Source organism: Danio aesculapii, chromosome 11, assembly GCF_903798145.1.
Source record: "Danio aesculapii chromosome 11, fDanAes4.1, whole genome shotgun sequence".
Classification (NCBI taxonomy): domain Eukaryota; kingdom Metazoa; phylum Chordata; class Actinopteri; order Cypriniformes; family Danionidae; genus Danio; species Danio aesculapii.
In genome coordinates this window covers 39,823,202-39,850,651 of record NC_079445.1, presented here as the reverse complement: position 1 = coordinate 39,850,651, position 27,450 = coordinate 39,823,202, and the positions used below count along the sequence as shown (strand labels likewise).

Sequence of the window (27,450 nt, the reverse complement as noted above, 5' to 3'; positions counted from 1 at the left end):
AAAAGATATTTGTGTGTGCTGTGTATATTTTACTGTGTAAAAATCTTTCACATGTGTTTAAGCGCTTGATAGAACGATATATATAGATAAAACAATAGAATAAGATAGATGAAACGATATATAAAACGATAAATAGAATGAAAGACATACTCACCGGCCACTTTATTAGGTACACCTGTCCAACTGCTCAACGCAAATTTCTAATCGGCCAATCATATGGCAGCAACTCAATGCATTTAGGAATGTAGACACGGTCAAGACGATCTGCTGCAGTTCAAACCGAGCATCAGAATGGGGAAGAAAGGTGATTTAAGTTACTTTGAACATGGCATTGTTGTTGGTGCTAGACAGGCTGATCTGAGTTTTTCAGAAACTGCTGATCTACTGGGTTTTTCATGCACAACCATCTCTGGGGTTTACAGAGAATGGTCTGATTAAAAGAAAATATCCAGTGAGCGGCAGTTTTTGGGGTGCAAATGCCTTGTTGATGCCAGAGGTCAGAGGAGAATGACCAGACTGGTTCCAGCTGATAGAAAGGCAACAGTTACTCAAATTACCACTCGATACAACCGAGGTCTGCAGAAGAGCATCTCTCAACACATCCAACCTTGAGGCGGATGAACTACAGCAGAAGACCACGCCGGGAAAAGAACAGGAAACTGAGGCTACAGCTCGCACAGGATCACCAAAATTGAACAATAGAAGATTGGAGAAACGTTGCCTGGTCTGATGAGTCTCAACTTCTACTGCGACATTCGAATGGTCGGGTCAGAATTTGGCATCAACAACATGAAAGCATGGATCCATCCTGCCTTGTATCAACGGATCAGGCTGGTGATGGTGTAATGGTGTGGGGATATTTTCTTGGCACACTTTACACCCATTAGTACCAATTGAGCATCGTGTCAACGCCACAGCCTACCTGAGTATTGTTGCTGACCATGTCTATCCCTTTATGGCCACAGTGTACACATCTTCTAATGGCTACTTCCAGCAGGATAACACGCAATGTCATAAAGCTCAAATCATCTCCGACTGGTTTCTTGAACAGGACAATGAGTTCACTGTACTCAAATGGCCTCCACAGTCAGCAGAGCTCAATCCAATTGAGCATCTCTGGGATGTGGTGAAAGGGATGATTCGCATCATGGATGTGCAGCCGACAAATCTACAGCAACTGTGTGATGCTATCATGTCAATATGGACCAAAATCTCTGAGGAATATTTCATATTTCCAGTTCTTTGTTGAATCTATGCCACGAAGGATTTAGGCAGTTCTGAAGGCAAGAGGGTCCAAACCGGTACTAGTAAGGTATACCTAATAAAGCGGCCGGTGAGTGCATGCATGTGCTGATTCTCCAAATCTTTTGTATTCAACTTCACACAAGTATATATATATATATATATATATATATATATATATATATATATATATACATATACATACACACACACACACACACACACACACATATATATATATATATATAGTAGTGTACAGTATTATAGTTACTGCCCTTGGTGGGAACAGACCTTCAATCCTGTTATTATTATAATGCAATTTGACTACTGCTTTGATACCTATGAATTTACAATTATCCAACACTAAGTTTGGAAAATCGCAACCAATTGGGCAAAACTGGCTGCTTTCTACCTGGCTGGTCACACAGCACACCCTGCTGGCAAAAGAGACTCACAACAGCCACACTGAACAAAATAATAATAAAAAAAACCTGGCTGAAGCTAGAAGGGAAAAACAGGGTTCAAAAATGTAGATTCACTGCAATGTAACGCATGCAGCACCTTAAGAAAGTGAGTGGAACATGATAAAGGCAATTAAGGTATAAGTTTAATATTTTTTTCTCAAAATAATGCATATACAGTACAAAGGAAAGACTTCATACAGAGCATTTGGTTTTCACCAAAACAAAAAACAAGTAACTAGGGAGGGGGGGAAAAGACTGGAAATCAAACCAACTTTGATCCACCTGTGTTACAGTATGAAACTTGGTTCTATTCAGGGTTTAAAGTCTGAGAGAGAGCGAGGTTATCTTGACTACAACAAATTTCTTACAAAAAAACAACAACAACAACAACATACGCACAGATGGATCAGAGAATTGCTGGGATCCAGCCCCAAAACAAAAGCAGTGAAATAAACATTTGAAGAAAACAAAAAATTAAGATAAAAACAAAAAATAAATCACAAAGAAACAGCAAAAAACATTTGGTAAAATAAAAACAACTGGAGCCTACAACAACGTCTGTCAGCTTACATTATTATTCATTAATGATAACCTATTCAAAAGGAACCTGGAGGCTTACCTACATGCATCACAAGTTCTGGAAAAAAACGCTTCCATGGTCCCGAGCAACGCATTAGAACACGCCACTTGTTCTGCTAACACTGTTAGAAAGTTCCCTGCTTGAGAGACCAAATTTTTCATATGAGGAGTCAAACAATTATGCACAGAAAACAACTGCAACCATTTACAGGGCCACTGTTTTGAATGCCTATCAAATGGGACAATTGGCAAAGAATAAAGGAGCTATTTCTAAGCACTTCTGGTGATGATGTTCAATGGTGAGAGAGAGAGAAAAAGAGAGATTACAGCATACTTGCGAACACTTCTGGAAATATATTAATTCTATGCTTTTATTTCTTAGGCTAGTGAAGTGTCATTTCAGGTCACGTGACTCGAGAGCCATTTTGAACGGCGTACAATGGAAACTGATACAACCTGAAATCTACTTTAGAGATCGAGCATGCCTGCAAAGCATTACTACTGTATGTGTTACTTTGACCGACTTAAACGTTCAAAACTCAGCTTGCAAACCAAGGCAGCATCTCTAATAAATGTCACCATGAAGTACAGAACTAAAGCCCCTGGAATCAAAACTAGAAAAGGCCCTCTAGGTTTTAATATTAATGGGCATGTGGGTTGTGTGTGTTCATGTGTTTATGTGCATGGTGGGTAATCTTTTATATCTTTATTGCAGAGCAAATATTGAAAACTCACTTCTTTTACACATTGCTTTTTTGTTTTAGAGTGTGTAAAGCTGTGAACCAGCCTTAGCAGAGCAAAGAAGGGAGAGGGGGGAGAGAGAGATGGGAAAGTGGACGCTCATAGCAGCACACATTTACGCTTCTTCTTGGGCTCTGGGGGCTCCAGGGCTGCCAAAATCGCCTCATCAAATACGTTCTTAAGGCCTTTCTGTGAACACAAAGCAGGGGAGAGATGGACACTCAACATGGGTCAACACACAGAAAAAGAAAAGAAAATCAATGGGTGGGTTGGGGTATAAAATAATTTCTGAAACAGAAGCAACATCTGAATGACTTTGGGCATCTGAAAATGCAAAAAAATAATAATAACAGCAACGTAGAAACATAAAAACATTAAAAAAAAAAAAAAAAAACATAAAAAAAGCATAAAATAAATGTAAAAGGTGTAGGATGTGCATATGCCATGAAGCTACATTCACAGTGGAACCTAAAACACCAAATGGGAGTAAGTTGAAAAGAGCACAAGAACCAATTAGAAAGTTTTCATAATAGGGCGCACACTAAATTTGTTGATGTAATTCGTGCATTTTTACAAAAAAAAAAATAAAAATCTGCAAAATGGTTTTAAATCTCGTCCAAATGTCTTTTGAAATGGCACATAACAGTCACAGTAGTGACAAATAAAATCATAATTTACATTAAATGTAAACAGAGATACACAAACTCAAAGCTTCTTCACCAATGAAAAAGTCTGATTTTAATTTGAAAATATTATTAAATATAGACCTGTTTCTATGGTATAGTACAATGTATTTTTTAACTAACAGAGAAATGGTAAAGCTATAAACAACAATAATCTATATATAATAGGAGTCAGGGTTATTAGAATAATATACTATAATATAATAATATAATATAACAATGAAATATAATACATTAATAATCATGCATTTATTGTGGTGTTTTAGGCATGCAAGAACAGACAAAATCTGATAATAATACTAAAAGACAATCGTACAAGTTCATAAAATTTACAAAAAAGTATTCAACAAGCTTTTTGACAGCTGAAATTAAATTTAGAGAAACAATTACATGAAAAAAGTGAAATAATAAAAATATTTCATATAGGGCCATATACTATTAAATATATATATATATATATATATATATATATATATATATATATATATATATATATATATATATATATATATATATATATACACACACACACACACACACACATTTATATATATATATATATATATATATATATATATATATATATATATATATATATATATATATATATATATATATATATATATTTATATTTATTTATTTTTCTTTTATATATTATATAAAATATATAATACAAAATTCATATAATATAAAATTAAAATAATATAAAATATGTAAATAAATATTAAAAAATAAATAAAAACAAAACAAATAAACAATAAAATAATAATAAATAAATAAAACAAAAATAAATAATTTAATAATAATAAATAAATACATAATAAATAAATAAATCTCAATACATTTATTCAAAAGTGTTAGAGAGTCTTTTCAAATGGTTTATGATGAAGTTACACTATTAGTAGCTAAAAAGTAATTGAATGTGGGATGTGTTGAATATTATGAACATGTGGGATGTGTTGAATAACATGACTAACAACATTTCTGCGGACAGATTGCATGTGGGTCTTCTAGTGACCTAAATATAAATTTGGTTGGCGCAACTCTCTATATTTTAGCACCAACTACTTGGTTTGAAATAAGTAAACTTAAATCAACTCAAAAATCAGCCATGCTGAACAGGCATTATAGCACAACACAAAGTGTCAAACAAGAAAGTGGAAGTGCAAGCAAACACAAGGCTCAGAGACCGAAGGGTTGGTGAGGTGAGGGGCTGGTCAAACAGAAACTCAAGCCTCTGGGTGAAATAAACACAGACGGAGACAAATGAACTTCGAGAGAATGAAGCCTGCAGTGTGAAAGTGCTAAAGTCTGCCCTCACCTGGGCTTAATGAGCAAAAAACTCTTGCCAAATTTCAGATCACATTTGTTTGTTGACAAAGTCAGGTGATGGTTAAAGCACGGGAAAACACATACAATAGGCTTTCTGTGCACATGCCCAGATTAGGGCCAAGAAGGAACTGCTGGGCGCTTGGAAACAATAAGTATGACATTGTTTGACGACATTGTTCTCAGAAGACTCGTCAGAGAAGTTATTGTCCAGTCCAGCGCTGTTAGCATGTCTCAAATGAAGGCTGTGACAAGACCCCACTGTGTCAGACATAATGACGAGGATTTATTTGGAAACAGCTCGTGGAAGGTAGATGTGGATTGTGCTTTGTACATGATCTACAATTTTTTAGCACAAAGTAGGGCTGCACAATATATCGTATTAGCATCGATATCACAATGTGTGAATCCACAAGAGTCATTTCAGTTTAACCATAATAAATGAAAGTGTATCAGTTGTGTGTGTTTTTAAGGCCTGTGTAAACATGTTAAGCTACTTTAAAGCATTTGGGCTTTACATTTGTAGCTTTAACAAAGATGAATTGTATTTAATTTTTTACACAATGAAGACTATACAGCTTTATTGTACATTTGATTATTTTATTCGTTACCGAATACTGTACTCCTTCATTTGTGTATATTTGCTCTACACCATTTAGCTCTCTATTTTAGCTCTACTATTTTAGCTATAAATGCTCTACTGTTTTAGCTTGTACTTTGTTTATTAATAGTTTATGCAGATGTGCTCCCATACAAAATCATCCCAATCCATCTAAAATAAGCGCAAAACTCCAGAGAGCAGTGCACGTCGGACAGTTTATCAAGGATGTACCGCTGGATCACGTCTCACTATAGTTGTTAAACGTCATATTTAATTCGTCTCGTCTCTATCTAACGACTCTTCGCTCTTGTGAATCTATCAGGTAACGTGTCACAGCATCAGTACACTGCTTCAATCTTTTGCTTTCACGCTTGTACTTAGTAATTTCAGTGAAAACCTTAGATACTGTTGGTTGGTTCCTGTTGGTTGTGCACCTTTTTACCAACCAAGTTTGTCGATGCCATTAAAACGACAAAGATCACTCTGCCTATTCATGCCAGAATCCTGTGGAAAAAGTGATTGACAGGTGGTAATTTGTGCGCAACTTATCTTTATTTCTATATATGATTTGGTTATGGGTAAAATAAAGACCATGCAGGAAATGGTAAGCTACAAATAATTAATTTGTAATAAATAAATAAATTATTAATAAATAATCGTCCATTACAATGTTTCACATTAGACAATGTAAGATGCCAAATTGGTCGTCATCGCCCAACCCTAATAGAGCTATTCAAATACTTGTGGAATATCGCAATACAAATCGCAGAAAATCTAAATAATCGCAATGTCAGTTTTACGATATCCTGCAGCCCTAGTTCAAACTTCCTATACACACCCCATTCATTGTTTGGTTTAAAAACCACAAACGCATAATTAACGAGAGAGACGCATTAAGTAATGGCAATTGCAGCTGTCCTTTATTAATGGCACAAATCATTTTTCACAGGATTATATCAAGCCATTTAAACTCTCAAGACGTTGTATGGATAAGAATGGCACCAAATTGCAAACTGTAGCCATAAGTTAATAAGTTTAGAATTAATTTTATGATACAACTGTTAAAGTACAAAATAAATACACTGACATAAGGATTCTTAGAAATGCAAACAAACTGCAATGTACTGAACTATTTTACCTTGGTCTGCTCTGCAATAACAGTAACATTGAAATGTAGACTTTAAATAAGTCCAAAAGCAACATATCAGCACTTAAAAGCAAAGAAACTATATATGCAATCCTTCATTGTAAACTTCCACATGTTTTATTTTAAAACTCAAAGTGCAGAAATAATAAAAAAGAATCTGCAGAATGGAGACAAATTTCTCTCCCAAGAGCTGGGTTTAACTTTAGCAGTCTCCAAAGACGACAAAAAAGTAAAAAAAAGAAAACCAGCAAAAGCAAATCCTTTAGTATTGGTGAAACAAGATACATATTTATGACGTCACTTAAGAGATCGGGAAACTTGTCATTTCTGTGGAGCAAGAGGTAACTAAAGGAAGCAGCAAACATCTGGGGAAGTGTGGGGAGTTAGAAAGAGAGAGAGAGAGGTTTAAAATATACAGCACTTCCGTTTTCGCTGCGTTTCAGGAGGTTCGAGGGCAGCTAGGATAGCTTCATCAAATACATTCTTCAGACCTCGCTATGAACACAGAAGGGAAGGGAAACAGAATAAAAGCACCAATGTTAGCAGTTACAGAAATCAGAAGAGAAACAGAGAGAAGAAGAAGAGGTGAGATATAGAGAGGAACTAGCACATTTCAAAAGAGCAGAGCAGCTAGTGAGGAAGAGAGAAGCTGCTTGTAGAAGAGCTTGTTGCACAGAAAGATAAACTAGCAGCTAATTCTAAAGGCCTAAATACACTAACAATTACAGCGATTAATACAAAGGAGTGGTAAAATAAAATACACAAAATAATAAAATAACCTTCACATAACTTCACATTTATTGCGATCCAAAACGGTCGGATTTATTTTTCCTACTAAACAGTAAAACCATCCTGTCAAACAAAGACAACATTAAATTACAGTAGAATGAACAAGGGTTGTTGAGATACTGGAATTCGCTACCAACTGATACTGAAATTTCAAAAGCGTCCATTTCCCGCTAACGTTTGAGTGCTGTTGAGCACATTCTTAAACCAGGGTTCATATACATTTTTACTACAAACATTCCATGACTTTTTCAGAACTTATGTCAATTTTCATGACCTAATGTTTCATGTAATGTCTACATATACATGGTAAATCATAAGAAATGTTTTAATTTATTACATCATATCTTAAAACACGCAATAGTTTCAATTTATTTTTATTTCTATGTAAAATAGATGATGCTTACACAGCACTAATAATGTGAGAGCATGTTTTTGGCCAAAAAAAGAAAAGTAGTAAAACAACTAACCTCCATTCCAATGTACAGATATTTGTCAAACTAATTTTAGATAATCTTAATATTTCTTAAACTAGTAATAGCAGGTAAAACTACTTCTATTATAAAGCTGCGATCACACTGCACTTTTCGCAGAATTTTGCAAGCACAAGCTCGAGTGTGACAGCAGCTTTAAGCTGCGGTCACACTTGACTTTTCCTCCCATAGACTTCCATTCATACGCACGCGAATGCGTCAGACCGGAAACGCAAGGTCATGCGTCGAGTTTCGCAGGTTGCTGCGGTGCAAAGTTCAAGCTTGGTGAACTCTGACCTGCGAAATCGCATCACTTGACTGCGTGAGACCAATCGAGGATCAAAACATGACCTCTCTGGACAGAAATTTAAAATATGGAGCAATCGCTCGCTTTTTTTAATGTCTAATCATCTTGTTTAATCCCGCCTCTTTTCGCAGCGCAGCACGACAGAATTTCGCACACACAAAGCCCAGTGTGACCGCAGCTTAAGTCGGTAACGAAAACATATGCTAAGTGAAGTTTATTTATAAACTAATTTCGAGAGGATCATGTGCTTATGATTGCTTGCAGCCTGTCCCGCATTATTCAATGGTTGATTCACCAATCAGACGATTCCTAAGCCACTATAAATACCCTAAGTTCCATATAACAGCCATCTTCGTTTGAAAGAATCTCCCCTTCCACCCCTACTCCTCCTCTTTTCCTAGATGGGTGGCACAGTGGCCAGTGGTTAGCACCGTTGCCTCACAGAAAGAACGTCACTGGTTCTAGTCCTTCCCAAGCCAGCCGACATTTCTGTGGGGCGTTTACACGTTCTCCTCGTGCTCACATGGGTTTCCCCCGGTCTCCCGGTTTCCTCCCACATTCAAAAACAGGCAACTTAAGTTAATTGACTAATCCAAATCGCCACCATAGACATGCTCCTAGTAAGTAGTTATCTCTTAAGAGAGATCACTGTCTGTTCATTAGCTACTACAGCAGGGGAGTTCTCGAGATCTACCTGAGCTCAAAATCCCCTCTCACTGTGCAAACGGGAGGTAGCCCCGGGTTCGAGGATCTTATGACCTCAGGGCTCTCTCCCGGGACAGCATGCCAAACAAGCTTTATAATCAATCATCAGTTAAGTGCGAACTCTTGAAATGACTAAATGTAATTTCCATGACTTTTCCAAAACATTGCGGGTTTTTCTGCTTTTCCAAAACTTTTCCAGGCCTGGAAAATGCCATGTCAAAATTCCATGACTTTTCCAGGTTTTCCATGACTGTATAAACCCTGTTAAACAGTGCTGATTGTGTTCACGTTCTCAACAGAAATTACTGCGATGGGCCGTGATTAAACAGTAAACAGTGGTGAGTTCGGTGAACTGATGACCTTCACGGCCAACACAATGGCAAATCAGCAGTGTTTAAGAACGTGCTCAACAGCGCTCAAATGTTCCCGGGAAACGGACGTTTTTAAAATGTAAGCACTGATTGATACCGAATTCCAGTATGATGACAACACTTACATGAACTAAATATTAATTTTTGTAAAAATACATTGAATCCCACCCTCTTGAAACCATGTTGACACTCCTGACAGTCTGGATAAGCCATTTCATGTAGTCTTTATCAAACAAATTATTCCATAAAGCAAGACTTACCTATACAATACTTTGAATTTTAAAGGCCCCAATATACTTCAAGAGAAGAATTTTGAACAGAATTTGGCCAAAATGTTTCCTTAGAGTTAATTTCAGGAGCTTGAAACCAGTCATTTTAGCCATTTATTTTGTTACTGAGAAGCAAGTGCATGGTAAAAACGCAGAAATTCATTATAGGAATGTTAATGCTAACAGTATACCACTGCTCAGGTATTTGTATTTTTTTTTTTACCCCTAACCGAAAAAGAACAATGTTGTGAGTATATCGGAGCCTTAATATAAACATATCAACAGGCAATAGTATAGATGGCCAATAAAAGATCAACCTTTGATCATAAAACCAAACCAAAGATTAATCCTCAAAAGACTTTATGATTTCAAAAACAAAAAGTCACCAATGTCTCTGAGCCTCTTGACCAATGAAGCTTCCACTTTCTTGTTAAAGACTTTGATTCAACAATCAGCTACGTCAAATCATAAACAATATATCATCAGTACACTAACAAAAGAGAATTAATCAAAAGGTTATTCAAAACCTGAAACCTAACTGAGAGAAAGTCTAACTGAGCACATACTACAATGATAAATGACCAACTAGACAGGCAGTTTCTGTTTGTAATGTGGATGATATATGTCCATGAACATTATGACATCATGTGACCCCACTCACCTGCGTCAGAGCGGAGCACTCCACGTATTTGACGGCCTTCAGATCGCGGGCCAGCTTCTCTGCCGTCTCCGGAGTGATGGGTTTCTGTTTGTTCTTGGCAAGCTTCTCGATAGTAGAAGGATCATCTCTCAGATCAATCTGCGTCCCCACCAGCAGGAAAGGGGTCTTTGGACAGTGGTGGGTGATCTCAGGTACCCACTGAAAAATAAAAGCCTAATGATCAAACCATTTTTTCCCTTAATTTACGTGGTTAATTTACTTTTTATTTATCTATTTTGGTTATTTCTGCGCAAAATTTTGTCAAAAAAAAAAAAAAAAACAGATGATTAATGCAGAAAAATAAAAATTTAAAACACATGAAATAAAATACAAGAATAAAATAATAAAAATAAAATGCAATCAAAATATTAGAACCAATTGTTTGGTAAACAAAAGCTACAGAAGGTCTCTTGTACAATACAGCGACTAAAAGACTGAAAATATACTTTACAAATTGCATCGTACATAATTTATCTAAACATAGAACTGGACAATGATTCGATATAAATGTATATCGCGATATATGATTTATTATGATTCATGATAAAATTTTATACATTATCACTTGTCACTGAGTGACGGCCAGTGCTTAGCCATCAGAAAGAACGTGATGTCACTTGTGTGATGACGTACATCACAGACACTCTAGCACTCAGCAACTGGTTAATCGCCGTCGCAGAAAGTTTTAGCTACAAAATTAGTGCCCTGAATACAGATGTTAATGAACAAGGTTCCACAGATGAAATAGTTGATAAGAGAGTGGTATGGAAGTGGTTCGGCTTATTAAGTTCCGATAAACTACAGGTTTCGGTGCCGGAGAGTGGTGCCAACTTGCAGCGGGAACAGATCAAATCTGTTCCACCATTTGAAGCAGTTCCATCATAAGTTTACGCCAACCTGACACCACACCATCTCCATCATCCCCCTACCCGAAACCAGCTGTGTCAGAACAGCTACCTTGGGACAAACAGTCTAAACTATGGCTGTTATATGAAATATGAATAGTGTCCGAGTCGTAGCTAAACAATGCAGAGAGTGCTACAAACAGTTACAACTCTTTTTGCATCCTTGTTGGAACTCACACTGCTAGCGTGCGAAGATTTAAGTTAATTTGGCAAGCTGAATGCATTCTGTACTGTACAGGAGAAACGAAGGAGATTGATTGACAATAGTCTACAGCCAATCAGGACACAGAATACAATGCGCTGTTAAAAAAATAATAATAATAAAATAAAAAAAAGCATTTCAAATTGCACAAAAAAAATCTGCAAAACTGCGAAGTTGAACAGTGTTACTGTACGTTCACACCAAAAGCAGCAAGAACGTCAAAGTAGCTGGAAATCATTCATTTTCAATAAGAGCCGGCGTCGATAAGCGGTGTGGGCGTCGAGGAGAGTTGAAATCAAGTTAACTTTATGGTAATGAGCTATGACGCGGTTCGGCGTCAAGCAATTGGAAAGCGAAAGTCCACCGCTTGAGAGGAGTCCAGAGAGCGCAGTCACTGTGATCTTTAGTTCAGACCACAGTTGTTCCCAAGGGTTTGAATATTGTGGTCGCCGGATTTCCTATTATTTGCAATGTTTTCTTACAGGAACATGCATTGAATAAGTTACTGATGTGCATTAATGTTGTATATATTTTTCTTTAAAGCGGGAATCTCATGCGACAGTACAAAACAGTATTGCTGCTTCAGGATAGTTCAGACATATGGACATATTGTATAATCAAGTGGAGCAAAGCCACACCACATGCAACTTGATCATCCATTGTTAAATGAATTTGATAAAAAATGTGTAACATTTTCATGCTAGAAAGCATGTTTTATGCAGGAACTGATATGATATGCTGCAACGGCCCCTGTAAATACGAGATCAATGTAGCAAATTTTGACACTCTCACCGCCGGAGCTGAAGGCAGACAGCATTGTCTCCAGGGCAGCCAGAGCAACCTGTGATGCTCTCACCGCCTTCAGTGTGAATGCACAGTTATAGCGAGGGACTACAGTGTTCACAATACCATGAAATTTTTATCCAAGGTTACCATACAGTCAAAGTCTTAGGCCCCGTTTACACTGTCAGGCCTTGATGCCTGTTTACACGTCCTTTTAATAGTGACCCATATCCGATTCATGCGTTTACACTTGCCATACAATTTACAACGTAGTGCATGCGTAAAGGCGGGTTCTAGCACCTGCGCCACACTAGCTACGATGGAAGAAATTGTCTTGCTTTTAGCTTTTAGGGAAAGGGCCGTCATTGCAGCTTGCGCCTAAGGTTTATATATGTTGTCCACCACCATTCAGAGGAATTTGCGGGTACTAGAGAGATCTCAGGTCTGGTGGCAGCAAATTGTGGTGACTGACCACTTTCCTCCATGTTTCCTTTGTTGTTGTTTACCTTGTTGGCGTCTCACACACGCTTTTCCTTCTACGTCATTAAACATTAAGTTTAGTGACGTACAAAATGGAATGCCTCAATAAATCTGATCTGCCTGTTTACATGCTAGTCGCATTGTCACATATCTGATTTATACCAGATTTATTTCCACATATGGTGAAGGCCTAAAAATCGATCTCTGAATATCCAAATGCATTCGTTTTTTCGTGTTTACGCGGTTATAAAACAGATCCAATCTGTGTCACATATGACACAAATGTCATATGTCGGAAAATGTCACAAAAACCGGAATTGGGTCACATTTAACTGGCAGTGTAAACGAGGCCTTAAATATCTCATGCCTAGTTTGAAACAAGTAAAGGGTGAGTAAACAATAACAACTGTCAGAATGAAGTGAACTATCCCTTTAAGAGACAAAATTGCAGAGGATCATTTTGCACGTAAAGCCAGAAACGTGATACACCAAAAAAAGAGCCCAGACACCAAAATGTATCATCCTGGTGGGTGTGAATGATTGAAGCTCACCTTTTCTTTGACGTTTTCAAACGAAGAAGGTGAAACAACTGAGAAACAGACTAAGAAGACATCTGTCTGAGGGTAACTCAGGGGTCGTAATCTATCGTAATCTTCCTGACCTGGAGAGGGATGGAAACAAAAGCAGAAATTCAATCCAAGAATGCATTTTCCATCCAGAATAACCAATGGACATCATTTAGCCAATGCACATGCACAGTTAAAGACTCTGGGTCCCACAAATCCTCCAAAAAAGCAGTTCCAAGCTCAACCACCCTCCACAGGAATGTGTGGAATTCTCCAAAGCTCCTGAGGTCTAATTTCTACAACAATGACGATGGTGAATGTTTTTCTTTCCCATCAGCATATGAACTCCACCCTCAAATACAGACAGACTTAAAGCCGGAGACTTCCCTTCCTTCAAACATATTTCGATTAAAGCTTAATGAGGAAAGCTAATTAAAGAGATCATTATACCGTACCTGCAGTATCAAACAGCCCCAGGGTGTACGGCTCACCACCAATCATAACCGTAACTGCATAGTTATCAAAGACCTGGAAGAAAAGCAAATATTGTAACCATTGTTTTCCTACCACAAAGGAAATACAGCCATTGAAATCCAGCAGGAAATTTGACCAAAACGAGACAGGTCAAGACATGACTTTTTGTAACAGAATGTGAAATGAACCGGAAAGCTGTACTCACCGTTGGTACATATTCGGAGGGGAATTTATTAGTTGTATAGGAGATTAATAGACAGGTTTTACCCACTGCACCATCACCAACAACGACGCACTTGATCGTCTGCATAGCTGTGCTTTTATAAATCCACTGCTCTCATTCAAGATCTGCAAAGAAAAACAAGAGCGTTTACACAGGAGAAACATTACTCTGTCATAGCTGGCTCTCCAGTCTCAAGTTCAAAAGGTGTAAATAGACCCACTATAACACGTGGCATTACACAACACCTCCATGTCCACTACTGTCACGTGTGTGTGTGTGTGGAGCAACAGTGTACAGGACAAACACTGAAGGAAAGCAATAATAACGTGACCCAGAAAAGATGGACTAAATGTCCATAATTAATTGTATTAAAAATAAATAATACAGATTAAATAATAAAACAATTCTCCTAAACATCTATTAAAAATGCATGGTTTCCGCTACATTCATTCTTCCATGGCGGGGCGCCATGCCAAAATTGATCCCGCCACGGCTATTACAGCTTTTCATTCAAAACATTCAGTCGTGGGGGTTTTTAATAGCGGGTGATAATCAGACCTAAACGTATTAAAAGGTAAGTGAATTATAACAGCGCAAACTTTTCTGTAACTGTAGTAGTGCTGTGCGTTATTTGTTTAACCCTTAAAGGCTACGTGCTGACTGACTGACTGACTGGTGCGTGAGGCCAGCAAACACGACGTATAGCCGTTTCACTTTACTTCAGGCGCTCTGTAGGTTTATTAGAGACATTCATAAATATTCCTAGCAAATCTAATAAATGTTGGAGACATACTCGTTACATAAACACACTCAATCGCACTTCAGCAGCGTTTATTTGAGACGGCACAAGTAGATCTGCGCTTGAGCAGCGTATATTTGAGGGGGCGTGCAAGAAGTTTTGTGCACGAGCAGAGGAAATCTCATTCACATGAGATTCACATGCACGTAGGCTATAACAAATGCGATCTAGACTTGTAATACTGCGCTCACGACATTTGTCATTGAAATAACGACACAGGTAGTGGGTAGATCAGTGTAAATAAAGGCCTGCTGCCACAGCTGGAAAAAATCCTAGCGGAAACACTGAAATATATAAAGAAACTGTCAATTAGTGCTGGGCAATAAATCAATAAACTTGAGTGTGAAGTTCACATCGATTTGCTTGAATGAAAACCGTTTTTCACCCAAACACGTGACACTCCCCTCTGGGCTCCTGTAGTTCCCCCTGGATTAGCCATAAAAACACACAAACAACATGGCAGCCGTCTGCGGGCAGGCAAGAATTTGGAGAAATGTTGCGCTCGATCCTTGAAAGGGGGGGGTGCATGTAATATGTGCGCACAAACACACCCGCCAAAAAAAAAAACTGCATAATTCAGGCTTTCAGTCATGCATTCAGTCACACACTTATTTAAAAATGCACACCACACCTTATTTCTCATAATAAGTAGTAATAGATAAGACAATTTAAGGTGAAGACGCGAACATGAAGGGAACTTACTGATCTAATGTTGGAATCCAACATTGCTGTTTCCAGATAAATTACAAGAACTAGCCAAAGACGTTCATGACTAAATATCAACTGATATTTATATATCAAATATAAATGACAAAACTCGCTCAGTGCATTAGACCAATCTACCAGATGCGTCAACCCGACGCGAATAAAAAGCAATGAAATGCAACCCACTAGCGTAATGAGAGTCATTTATTCACCTTATTCTTTGCGTACGAGCGGGCGCAGCCATTTAAATCTTTTTGGCTCGAGACTTCCAGTCTTATTCACTTCCACTCATTTTTAGAGGTTAAAACAGCTTGTTTTGCTGCTTGATGTAGCAAACTGATATTTTCTCATTTTATTATTCTGCCTTGGTTGTATAGTCAAGCAAAAACTTGTTTGTAGACCAAGTAGTTTGACCGTTTTCTGCCGTTTATTATTCCTAGTCATTTCTAGTTCTAAAACAATTGCAAAAACAAGCACACATCCGCACTGAAGAATAAGGTTAATATGAACTAATATGACACAAAATAAAACTGAATAAACCTCTGAATGTGTTCATTAAAATAAATAAATAAATCATCTTGAAAAAGGTGCCTTTTAGCACTCATTATGAGTTTACTTTCACTGTAAGTGTATTAAAAGGTTTCATTTAAATTATTCATATTATAAATAATGCAATTAAAAATAGACGTTGTTAAATTTGATCTTTAAATGACAGCTTTTTTTCTTTAGCAATTGTATATCCTATAATTGATTTTAATTATGATAAGGTTATATAGATTATACAGGTTAATAAACTTCAACTTTCGTAAATCAATTTTTTGGATTAAAAAAAATTTAATAAAAAAATCAGGGATTTAAAAAAAAGGCCATATCGCCCAGCACTACTGTCAACATAGAAATCTAATCTCTATTGAACAAGTCCGACTTAAACAACCTTATGCCCCATTCACACGGGACATCAGCATCAACGCTTCCCATTTGCTTTAAATGGGTGACGTCAAGCATTGACAAACTGAATTGTGGTGACACTTCAGCAGCGTTGCTCGCTGCAGAAGTTGGGGATTTCTCAACTTTAAGCACCAATGGAAGTGTCAGCCAATCAGATCGCTTTATGCAAACACTCCAGCTGAGACAGTAGTCCATTGTGCAATAATTTCATTGGCTGACGCTGCTATGACAATACATGCCCTCGGTCAAGCGTTGACGCTGAAGCCCTATGTGAATGCATGGTATGAAATTAAAGGCTAGAGCACAAATCATCTTTGAAAGCAATTTGTATGGCTTCCAGAGTCCAGCAGAGTTAAAGTCCTCTCTACTGTATGATCTGATCTGACCATAGGATCTAAATCAGTGTTCCCTCCACCACAAAACAAACATACAGCACAACTAGCATTGACTGATTGACAGTCAACTGCGACTTTTAATGAATTGCTAGTTGCAAGTTGGGGAAGTCACAGAGTCATGATGGATTGTAAATCAACAAAATGCAGTTAAAAATTTCACATAACAATCTGCAGTAGCTGCAATGATCTTATAATCTGTAATCATATCGTCTCACTTTGCCAGTGTAATACAAAAACTGGAAGAAAAAAAATCTCAGAGTGAAGTTTTTCACATTAGCCTTCACTGAACAGATCGCCACGTTACACAAACCGCACTGTTAATCTGCATGCAAGTATAAAACACCCACTTTAGAAACTGTGACAGGCCTGGCTTGCAACTAACACAAAATGTGAGAAATTAATCTGTCCCTGTTTGCTGCTGGGTAATAGAGAATAAGTCATATTCAAATCAACTTCACACCCTACAATGTCTCACAGACAGTTACATTTGCACAGTAATAAATTTCCTTTATTAGTCTGTTATATGATGGGCTCATATGCGCATCCAAGCAAATGGTTTGTTCAATGCCTACTATATGGTTTTCCTTAAATGCATAATAGATTTGTACGGAGACCCAGAAGGGACGTGATGGTGGAGAAAAAAAATGGATGGAAGAAAAAAAACTGGGTGGGAGAAAAAAAAAAACATTAGGTAGCCATTTTTGAAAGTTTTTGCATTCCCTCGCAAATATGTTTTGCCGTTGTTCGACAAACACTTCACTTCATACATAACAACCCTCCTGTCTTTGCCGGGATTGTCTCATATTTTACCATTATATCCCATTATTAGGTAATTTCCCATATTTCTCTCATATCTTTAATCTTGAAAGCATGTTGAAATTAATATAAAAATGTCTGAATTCACTCTCTTTCCATTAAAGCTGTGCGTCGATCAGCGCCACTCATAAGTAAAACCTCTGAATCAGTGAATGCATGTGTAAGCGCTGACTGACGTGCAGGACAATTTGGGTTTCGGGTGCGTGTTTAAACAGAATACACTTATTAATATGTAAACATGCCCGGATGTCCTGCGTGTTTTATTTTAAAGGGCACCTATGGTGAAAAATCTACTTTTCAAGCTGTTTGGACAGACATATGTGCACGTATAGTGTATAGACCGTTATATTGGGGTGATATAAACACACCCAGTGCTTTTTTTTTTTCTTTTCAATTTAACAACATTAAAACAGTGGACCAATTGGAGCGGTTTTCAGATCGACCGCAACTTAACGTAGGAGTCCGGTCACCCCCGCCCACCAATATTGATTGACAGCTGCGCGCATTAACATGTCCCGGTAGTCACGAGTATAATCATATCAACAAGACCAGACGTGTGCAAAGCAACCAGGAATAAAAGATCTGTTCAGTTTGCTAGGATCATCAATCATCATCAAACGTGATCAAGAGTGAGTTTCACAAGTTTAAAATGTTTTAAAACAGAGCACGTGTATAATGAATTACAGCGATTCACTTCAGCTTTACTTTATCACCACAGCCGCATATTAGAACAGTTATAAAAGGAAGATGCTTCAATCGCGGTTTGTGGACGTTAAATCAGGTTTATTTTGTACATTAACATAACAGATATTCATACAGCAGTGGAGATTAACCTGTATCCTGTCACATATACGTGCAAAAAGAGTGCAAACCTAAACGCACTCTGTTTGTCTGTCTCTGTGTGTGTGTGTGTGTTGCGCAGTGTGTGTATCTGTGTAGATGAGCGAAACATTTCAGAACACGTTTGTGTATTTAGTGCCATCCACATTAGGGTTGGGCCGATAGACGATGCCATCGTCCATCGCCATCACGATTCTGAGTTGGCATTGCGATCTTCTTACCCCGTCGCAGCAGCAACCCATTTGCGAAAAACACACACTAAGGCCCTGTTTACACCAATACGTTAGTTTTAAAATGTCATTTTAGAACGAAAACAATCCACATCCACACTGGCGTTTCATCTAGCATAGGGCTGGACAAGACTTCGATATCAATATATATCGCGATATATATATATATATATATATATATATATATATATATATATATATATATATATATATATATATATATATATATATATATATATATATATATATATATATATATATATATATATATATATATATATATATATATGCTTAGCAAAGGACCTCGAGCTGGGAATTGAACTCAGGTCCCCGTGAGCACCTCAGTGCCACCTATCGACGCGCTCACCACTGGGCTATTGGCATGTTTTGCATATCAAGGCTGATTTGAGCCATGTTAACAATATAATAAACTCGACACAGAGGAAGATAGAAACTCCATAGACAACTGGCGTTTCTGAAGTGTTATTGCAGAGAAACAGAAGGCAGAAATATAAATGCACGGCTACACGCAAGGCTTGTGCCTATGGCGATTACAGAACGCTTAAGTATAATTCAGACTTTAGTGTGAACACTTAATTAATAAAGGTCTTAAAAAAAACTATAAAAACACACCGACTACAAATTAAATAAAGAAACAAACACACTATTACAACATACATGCAGAATTTTGTCTGATGCGAATATTAGAAAATCTTTCTAATTTCATAACGGATCCATTTCACATTTAAAACATTCAAATTTCCCCCTCTCTGACGGGCCATTCAGCTCAGCTCTGTCATTCTGATTGTGGGTCACTGCGGCTTTAAACTTGAGCATAACGTCATTGGTTTGGCACATCTCTCACAGCGGGTCAGTGTGCTAAACCACTATGCACACAGCACAGACTCCATGCGCGTGAACAGGACACACTGGGTCAGAAAATAATATGGCAACATCCCTTTCCTTTGGTGTGTGGAGGGGAAACGGGGGACTAAAGCACAAGACTGAGAGAAGCACTTCCTGCCGTCTGCGCAGCAGCTAAGCCTCTGCAGAGCTCTGCAGCAGTAAGCGGGTGAGCCTTCGAGCTCACAGATGGTCAGGACGAGGAGATGGAAGCCCATCCCGGCTGTTTCCTTCCGCAATCTGAGGAAACATGGCCTGACCTCATTCTACCATCAGTGGAAAACACAATCAAAGACCAGCGACCTGGCGGGGTCCATCACCATCAATCTGTCCAACACAAACTGTTATCAAGAATGTTATTAGATAAAGCACCTCTAAGTTATATTGTTTTTAATAGTTAGTCTCATCTGCTTTAAACTTAAAAACAATGTGTTGAACAGTTGAAGTCAGAATTATTAGCCCCCTGTATATTTTCTCTCTCCAATTTCTGTTAAAAGAAAGCTGATTTTTTTTCAACACATTTCTAAACTAATAGTTTTAATAACTCATTTCTAATAACTGATTTATTTTATCTTTGATATGATGACAGCACATAATATTTCACTAGACATTTTTATTCAGGTTAAAGAGACATTTGAAGACTTAACTAGGTTAATTATGCAAGTTGGGGTAATTAGGCAAGTTATTGTATAACGTTTGTTTGTTCTCTCGACAATCGAAAAAAAATATATTGCTTAAGGGGGCTAATAATATTGACCTTAAAATGATTTTAAAAAATTTATAAAAACGTATTTTATACGAGTCAAAATAAAATAAATAAGACTTTCCCTGGAAGAAAAAATATTATAGGAAATACTGTGAAAAAAATCTTGATCTGTTAAACATAATTTGAGAAAATAATAATAAAAAAAAAACACAGGAGGGCTAATAATTGAGACTTCAACTGTATGTTGATTTATTTCATGGAAGCACTGGCATCCAAAGCAATCACATTTCCATGAGGACAAACAAGATTGTACAGTTATATACAGGAAATAACTGTATTAGAGCCAATCTTCAGTTCACTTTAAGCAATAGTCTGCTCAGAGCGATATAATCCAGACTCATGCACATACCCAGACAGTAAATCCCTGCTCTTTAAAACCAGGGTACATTTGGACAAGCCTGTGCTTTGAATCAGTCTCAACTCTAATTCCCATTCCTCCCCCCAAATCCAGATTTCCGGATATTTAAATAGGAAATATATTTTTCAGCCATTATTATGAACACATACAATTATTTATAATGCTGTAGGTGTATGGTAGAGCTGCACAATATATCGTTTCACCATCGAAATCACAATGTGATCCTTTTCAATAGTCACATCGCAGAATATGCAATGTTAAGTTTGTATCACAATTTATCATTCACGTGATTTTGATGCTTGTGATTGTACAATGACTTTAAAAGCATTCAGGTATAAAAAGATTGTACTATTTGTGACCTTAGCTACGATTCATTTTATTGAATTATGTTTATATCATTCAATTAGGCATGGGATGATAACCGTTTTCAAGGTTTACCGCTGTTTGGAAAAGTCAAGATTTTAAAACCGTCAAAATTTTCTGCAATATCGTTCCTACAATAAGTGCACAATTTTGTTTACGTTTTTTTGTTTTTTAGGACAGCAGTATCTTCAGCAGGAAATATTTAGTTTTTAAAACGAAGACAGCAGAAGTCAATGATTTATTTAGCTTGACATGTTTACTCTTCCAAAATATTTTTAATGCATCTCAAAATAAAATATATTGTGTTCAAAAGGTAAAAAAGTTTTTGTTTTTAAGCCAGACATTTAAAAAGGATATGTTTTAGAGCAGTAATCACAATTCCGTGATATTTTTATCCAAGGGTATCATACAGTCAGAATCTTACTTGAATACTCTTAGACTCGGGAAACGATAAAACACTATTTCAGTTGTATGTTTTTTTTTTATTGTATTTATAGATAGTTATGCATGAAAATACAGAAATGCACAGCAAATAGCACAGACAACAATGAAAATGTGTCAGAGGATCCCATAAAGTTTAAATGACTGTTTATTAGATTTTATAGAGATGCACTTCCACTGCGGAATCATTCCAATTGATCTAACGTTATAAATTTGTATTCATATCACAATATATATAGCAAAATAAATAAATATTGCAATGTTAGATTTTTCCAATATCGTGCAGCCCTTGTATTGACCTTATTCAATGCGGAAGTGCGCTCGTTTTTGTGATTGTTTTAGAACTTCCCAGTCATTTCTTTCATAGGCGACTGAATTGGAATTATAAACAGCAGAAAACGATCAAACTACTTGCTCTACAAACAAATGTTTGCATGACTATACAGACAAATAGAACAATATAATAAGAAAATATCAAGCAGCAAAATAAGCTGTTTTTGACATCTAAAAAACAAATGGAAGTAAATGAGACTGGAAGTCTCGAGCCAAAAGATTCAAATGGCTGCACCCGCTCATACACGGAGAATAAGGTGAATATGGCGGGAATTACAAATGTAGCATTTTACATGGACAATATCTATACGAATTATTAAATGTTGTGTTCCTAATAATAATATTAATAATAAACATTTATTTATTACACATTATCCAATAATCATCACAATTTATTGTGTTAAAGTAATTAATCTGTCAATGGCATACGGGTTAAAATTACATTCATCTTTTTCCATCTTATAAAATATTTATTGAACAGTAGGACCGCACAATGTTGGAAAAATCTGACATTCCGATATTTTGTTTTACTGCGATGTGAACAGAATTTCACCAAATGATTAGAAAAATTTGGGAAATTGGGAAGATTTTATTCATTTAGATCGACTGGGATGTTTAAGTGCTTTGTTATGCAGTGAATGATATTAATAAATTACTACAGAAAATAAAAAACAAACAGTGATTTCTGGGGAGTCTAACAGTATTCAAGTACAGAAATTGAACAATCAAATATAAAATAACATGGTCATCATTGCATAAATTTGTACAAATTATATTTAATAATATATTTTAATCTTTAATAAATAATCTAATCCTGCGATGTGACTACTGCAGATACACACATTGCGAAATCGATGTTCAAACGATATATTGTCATATACAGCCATATTGAATATTAAATCAATTGCATAAGTGCACATAAATGGCAATATTCAAAGAAAAATATGAAATATTTGCTAACTTATGCTAATGAAAAGATTCAATTATAAAACAAAGCAAAAGATCAATATTGCTTTATGACGTGAACAGTAGCAAAATTGATTATTTTTTTGAATAAAAGCCCATAAACTAAAATATAGAACCCATTTTAAATGCGCTTCTGACACCAAGATTTGCAATAGAAATGCACTGTTAATAATATTCGGCAATAAATGCACAATGATATAAATATTTGAGCCAAGCTGCGAGAATGAAAGGCTTTTATGCAAAACCAGTTATGATTCACACTTCGGATTAATCAAATTCAACAGTTATCAGTTGCTATTATTTAAAGACCCACAAGATTGTGTGAATATCAGTAAGAAAATGTATGTGAATATCAGATTCAACGTCTAACTCCACTCAGTTTTAGCAGCATTGGTCCATTCTTCTCAGTCCTGCCTTCTTCCTGTGATAGTTTAACGATGCATTTGTGGCAGGAAAAGTATTTTCTCAATGACCAGAAGTGACAAAGAATTTGTTGCAAAACACAAAGTGATGCAAGTAAAAATGTATGCCGTGTGCTTCTCTATCTAACGGAGAGGGAGGGAGGGATGCTTTAGTAACCCACATCATTTCATCTACAAGCAGAAATCAATCAAAAACCACTATGAATGCAAACATCCACCATTAGTGCTTTTCTTTGAATTTTAACAACCCAAAAGCTGCAGACAAGCCAATAAGAGTTCTGAAGACACATGGACTATAGAATACATGGATGTGTTAGAGAAAGACAGAGACATCGCTGCCACAAATGAGGTTTGGCAGCAGAAAACAATAACTAGTATGCTTGATACCAATACAACAACAAATCTGCTAAACCAGTCTAACTATTTATGAATTTAATGATGAAGCCTACAAGCCTATATAATAATAATAATGATGATAATAATAATAATAATAATAATAATATGATAATAATAATAATAATGTGTGTGTTACATAATCATTTTTTAATAATTTTATTTAAAATTATGACAATAACTTTAGCAAAAAACGACTTGAAATGTAACATTTCACATGAACAATATCGATATGGATTATTCAATGTTGTGTTACTAATAGGGTTGTCGCGATGCCATTAATTCATCTATGATTCTATACCAGCTGAAGTTTCATGATGATACCAAGTAGTATTGCGATACTGTAATTCATAACTCAAATTATAAAGCAAATTGTCAGAAATACTACATTTTACATGATATAATAGGTCTTGTATTTAATTCATAATTCCCTTATTATTAAAAAAGTATTATTTGCATGTCACTTCACCTAAAACGTATTTATTATATTTGTTTATTTTGTGCATAACTGACCAACAAAAAAATACATTAAAATAAAGATACAAAATATATCAAATGAAATTTGTTACAAAAATAGCATTTTTTCCAACAAAATTAGGCTATATGAAGTGGTCAAAATGTATTTAATTTTTTCTGTCTCATCAGGTAATAATCCAAAGTAATTCAAAATATCGCTTTGTGAGTCGTTCGTTTTAAGAGATTGTCGCGATTGTTGTAGTAACTAAATCATATTGAGAGGAACAGAAATGAACAGATGTGCGTTTGAAACATCAGAAAACTTGCAACCTTAAAGGGGTCCACAGACTATTAAAATAAAATGGTCTACTGTTGCACAAACATGCGAGCATTTTAGTGACTTTTCCACATGCAACATTATCTATTGTAGATAGACTGTTATTGAGGATACCACCAGTATTTTGAAGCGATAGTATCGTGATACTACCACAGTACCGGTATACCGTGCAACCCTGGTTCCTAATAATAACAATAATAAAAAGCATTTAATTATCACACATTAATTAGCACAAAATCGTCACTATTTTTTATGTTAAAGTAATTAATCTGTAATCAGAGTGAGAATTTAAATCTACATTCATCTTTTCATGAAATATTTGTTGAATAGTAAATCAATTACATAAGTACACATAAATGGCAATATTCAAAGAAAAATATGAAATCTTTGTTAACTTATGCTAATGAAAAGATAAAATTATAACACAAAGCGAAAGATCAATATTGCTTTATTATGTAAACAGTATAAAAATTTATATTTTTTAAATAAATAAAAGCCCATAAACAAAATACATAATCATTTTTATCATTTTATTTATTTATTTAGTTATATATATTTATTTATTTAGTTATATATATATATATATATATATATATATATATATATATATATATATATATATATATATATATATATATATATACTAATTTACTTGGTTAATTACAATAACTTTAGCAAAACTACTTGAAGTAGTGATACGATAGATAGATAGATAGATAGATAGATAGATAGATAGATAGATAGATAGATAGACAGACAGACATGCTTGCAGTGGGAGAAATTAAAATGGCTGTTTGCTAATTGATGCTGAGACCAATATCACAATCCTCAAAAATGTCATCCATATTAAACCAACACAAGCAGACTCGGGCCAAAATAATTAAATATAAATTATTGCAGCACATTTCCATTTCCAATGATGCTGTGCAACGTTAACTGAAGGCCACCAAAACACAGATCAGCTGAGCAAACAAGCACTGCACAATCCCAGCACACAACCAGGTTACATCAATCTGATTCTAACACAAATCAGCTACTTTACAATACGCTGATTAGAAAATATAAATAAATTATGACAGCTACCCGTCGTCAACAGGCGACTGAAACGGATGACAGACTGAATGCAAGAAACAGTTTTATATGCAACACTGACATAATTTAAACTAAGAACAGACACTAAATATGCAATACTGTAGCATGATAACACTCGTAAACCTATCTGTGGTAAAAATCTGACCGGTTCTCCTCGGCGTCAGCTAGCCTCCTGTGCTAACTGCCCTCCGGTGCAGTTTTGCACGTTTGCTTCGTTAAATACACATTTTTAACATATCTATTTATATCGTACACATTCACAACTCGATACCGCACCGGGTCAAGCGTTGATGTTGGTTATAAAAAGAGAAATAGGGTTAATATTTTGCGCGTCATTGGCACTCACCGTATCCTTTCTGTTTGTTTCTCTGCGCCGGGCGTTGGCAGGTCCGCGCGCTTGGGGTTTCCAGAACTGAAGAGCAGGGGCGAGCCGCGCGCTGCGTCACTCCATCATACTTCATTACAACTCGAAAACTATAGGATTCACTTAATGTAATTTTTATTTAGGTTCAATATTCATAAGTGTACATTTTCAAATTGCAAACCCATTTTCTAGCAATTATACATGAGATTAAAAATACGTACAATTCCAGGTTCACCTAACAAAACAGAGACATTCAAAACGTATAGACAAGTATATATTGTCCTCTTTATATGTCCTCTATATATTACATGTCCTCTTTACTACCTATTTCTTTATTATCGATTATATCTATCTGTAGATTTGTTCAATTATTTTATTATTTATTTTGATCGTTTTTCTACTCTTGGTTATTTTTCCTTTACTGGTACCTTCCAAGTACAATTGTTAATGTTGTAATTCTGTGTCCTAAATATATTTATCATTTGTACCTACTTTAAATGTTCAAACAAAGCATTAAAAAGATTTTAGAATTAATTAGATTAATTAGAAAATAGATTTACGGAAGATTCAAAGGAATGCAAATCTAATTAAACAAACCACATGCATGCTTTATCATCTTATTTTAATGTTTATTCAGTCATGTGAATTATTTCATTATAATTACTTGAAGTAATTCAATAGTAAAAAAAAAAATAGAGATAACGAATTATAACGAATTTTCCGAAATTAAATCATTTCATATACCATTTAGGTTTATATTATTTATTTAAATAAATATAATCGTGTAAATTAAAATGCATTATTAATTATTATATGATGAGAATAGGAACTCAATATTAATGCACATGTGAAATCATGTTTATATATATAGTGGCAATATGTGCATAAATACGATAATTATAATATTAAAAAATATTTAAAAATATGAATTTTAATATTAATATTAAAATTATAAACTGTATTAAAAAAAAAAATATATATATATATATAAATAAATAAATATATATATATATATATATATATATATATATATATATATATATAAATATATATATATTTATATATTTATATATATATATATATATTTATATATATATATATATATATATATATATATATATATATATATATATATATATATATATATATATATATATATATTTATATTTATATATATATATATATATATATATATATATTTATATATATATATATATATATTTTTATATATATATATATATATTTATATATATATATATATATATATATATATATATATATATATATATATATATATATTTATATATATATATATATATATATATATATATATATATATATATATATATATATATATATTTATTTATTTATATATATATATATATATATTTTTTTAATACAGTTTATAATTTTAATATTAATATTAAAATTCATATTTTTAAATATTTTTTAATATTATAATTATCGTATTTATGCACATATTGCCACTAAAT

The 27,450-nt window shown here is 35.0% G+C and overlaps 1 protein-coding gene across 2 annotated transcripts; it reads right to left on the bottom strand.

Moving 5' to 3' along the window:
* Positions 1-1,827: 1,827 nt before the first annotated feature.
* Positions 1,828-26,006, bottom strand: cdc42 (cell division cycle 42). Of its 2 annotated transcripts, none has more exons than XM_056467800.1 (6): positions 25,940-26,006; positions 14,013-14,155; positions 13,789-13,861; positions 13,319-13,428; positions 10,359-10,556; positions 1,828-3,215 (listed from the first exon to the last, which is right to left on the bottom strand). In XM_056467800.1, exons 2-6 carry the CDS (start codon positions 14,115-14,117, stop codon positions 3,126-3,128), a joined length of 576 nt encoding a protein of 191 aa, XP_056323775.1. In that variant the 5' UTR covers positions 14,118-14,155; positions 25,940-26,006; the 3' UTR covers positions 1,828-3,125. The 2 variants fall into 2 exon arrangements, with proteins under 2 accessions (XP_056323775.1, XP_056323776.1); XM_056467801.1 differs by lacking the exon at positions 1,828-3,215 and adding an exon at positions 6,538-7,281.
* Between the last annotated feature and the right edge of the window lie 1,444 nt (positions 26,007-27,450).

Excerpts from the sequence above, each read along its gene's own strand:
- cdc42 (XM_056467800.1), bottom strand. The coding sequence starts at position 14,117 with ATGCAGACGATCAAGTGCGTCGTTGTTGGTGATGGTGCAGTGGGTAAA. Across the intron at positions 13,862-14,012 it reads CCTCCGAATATGTACCAACG|GTCTTTGATAACTATGCAGT; the intron begins GTGAGTACAGCT and ends CTTTTCTTCCAG. Across the intron at positions 13,429-13,788 it reads GGGGCTGTTTGATACTGCAG|GTCAGGAAGATTACGATAGA; the intron begins GTACGGTATAAT and ends ATCCCTCTCCAG.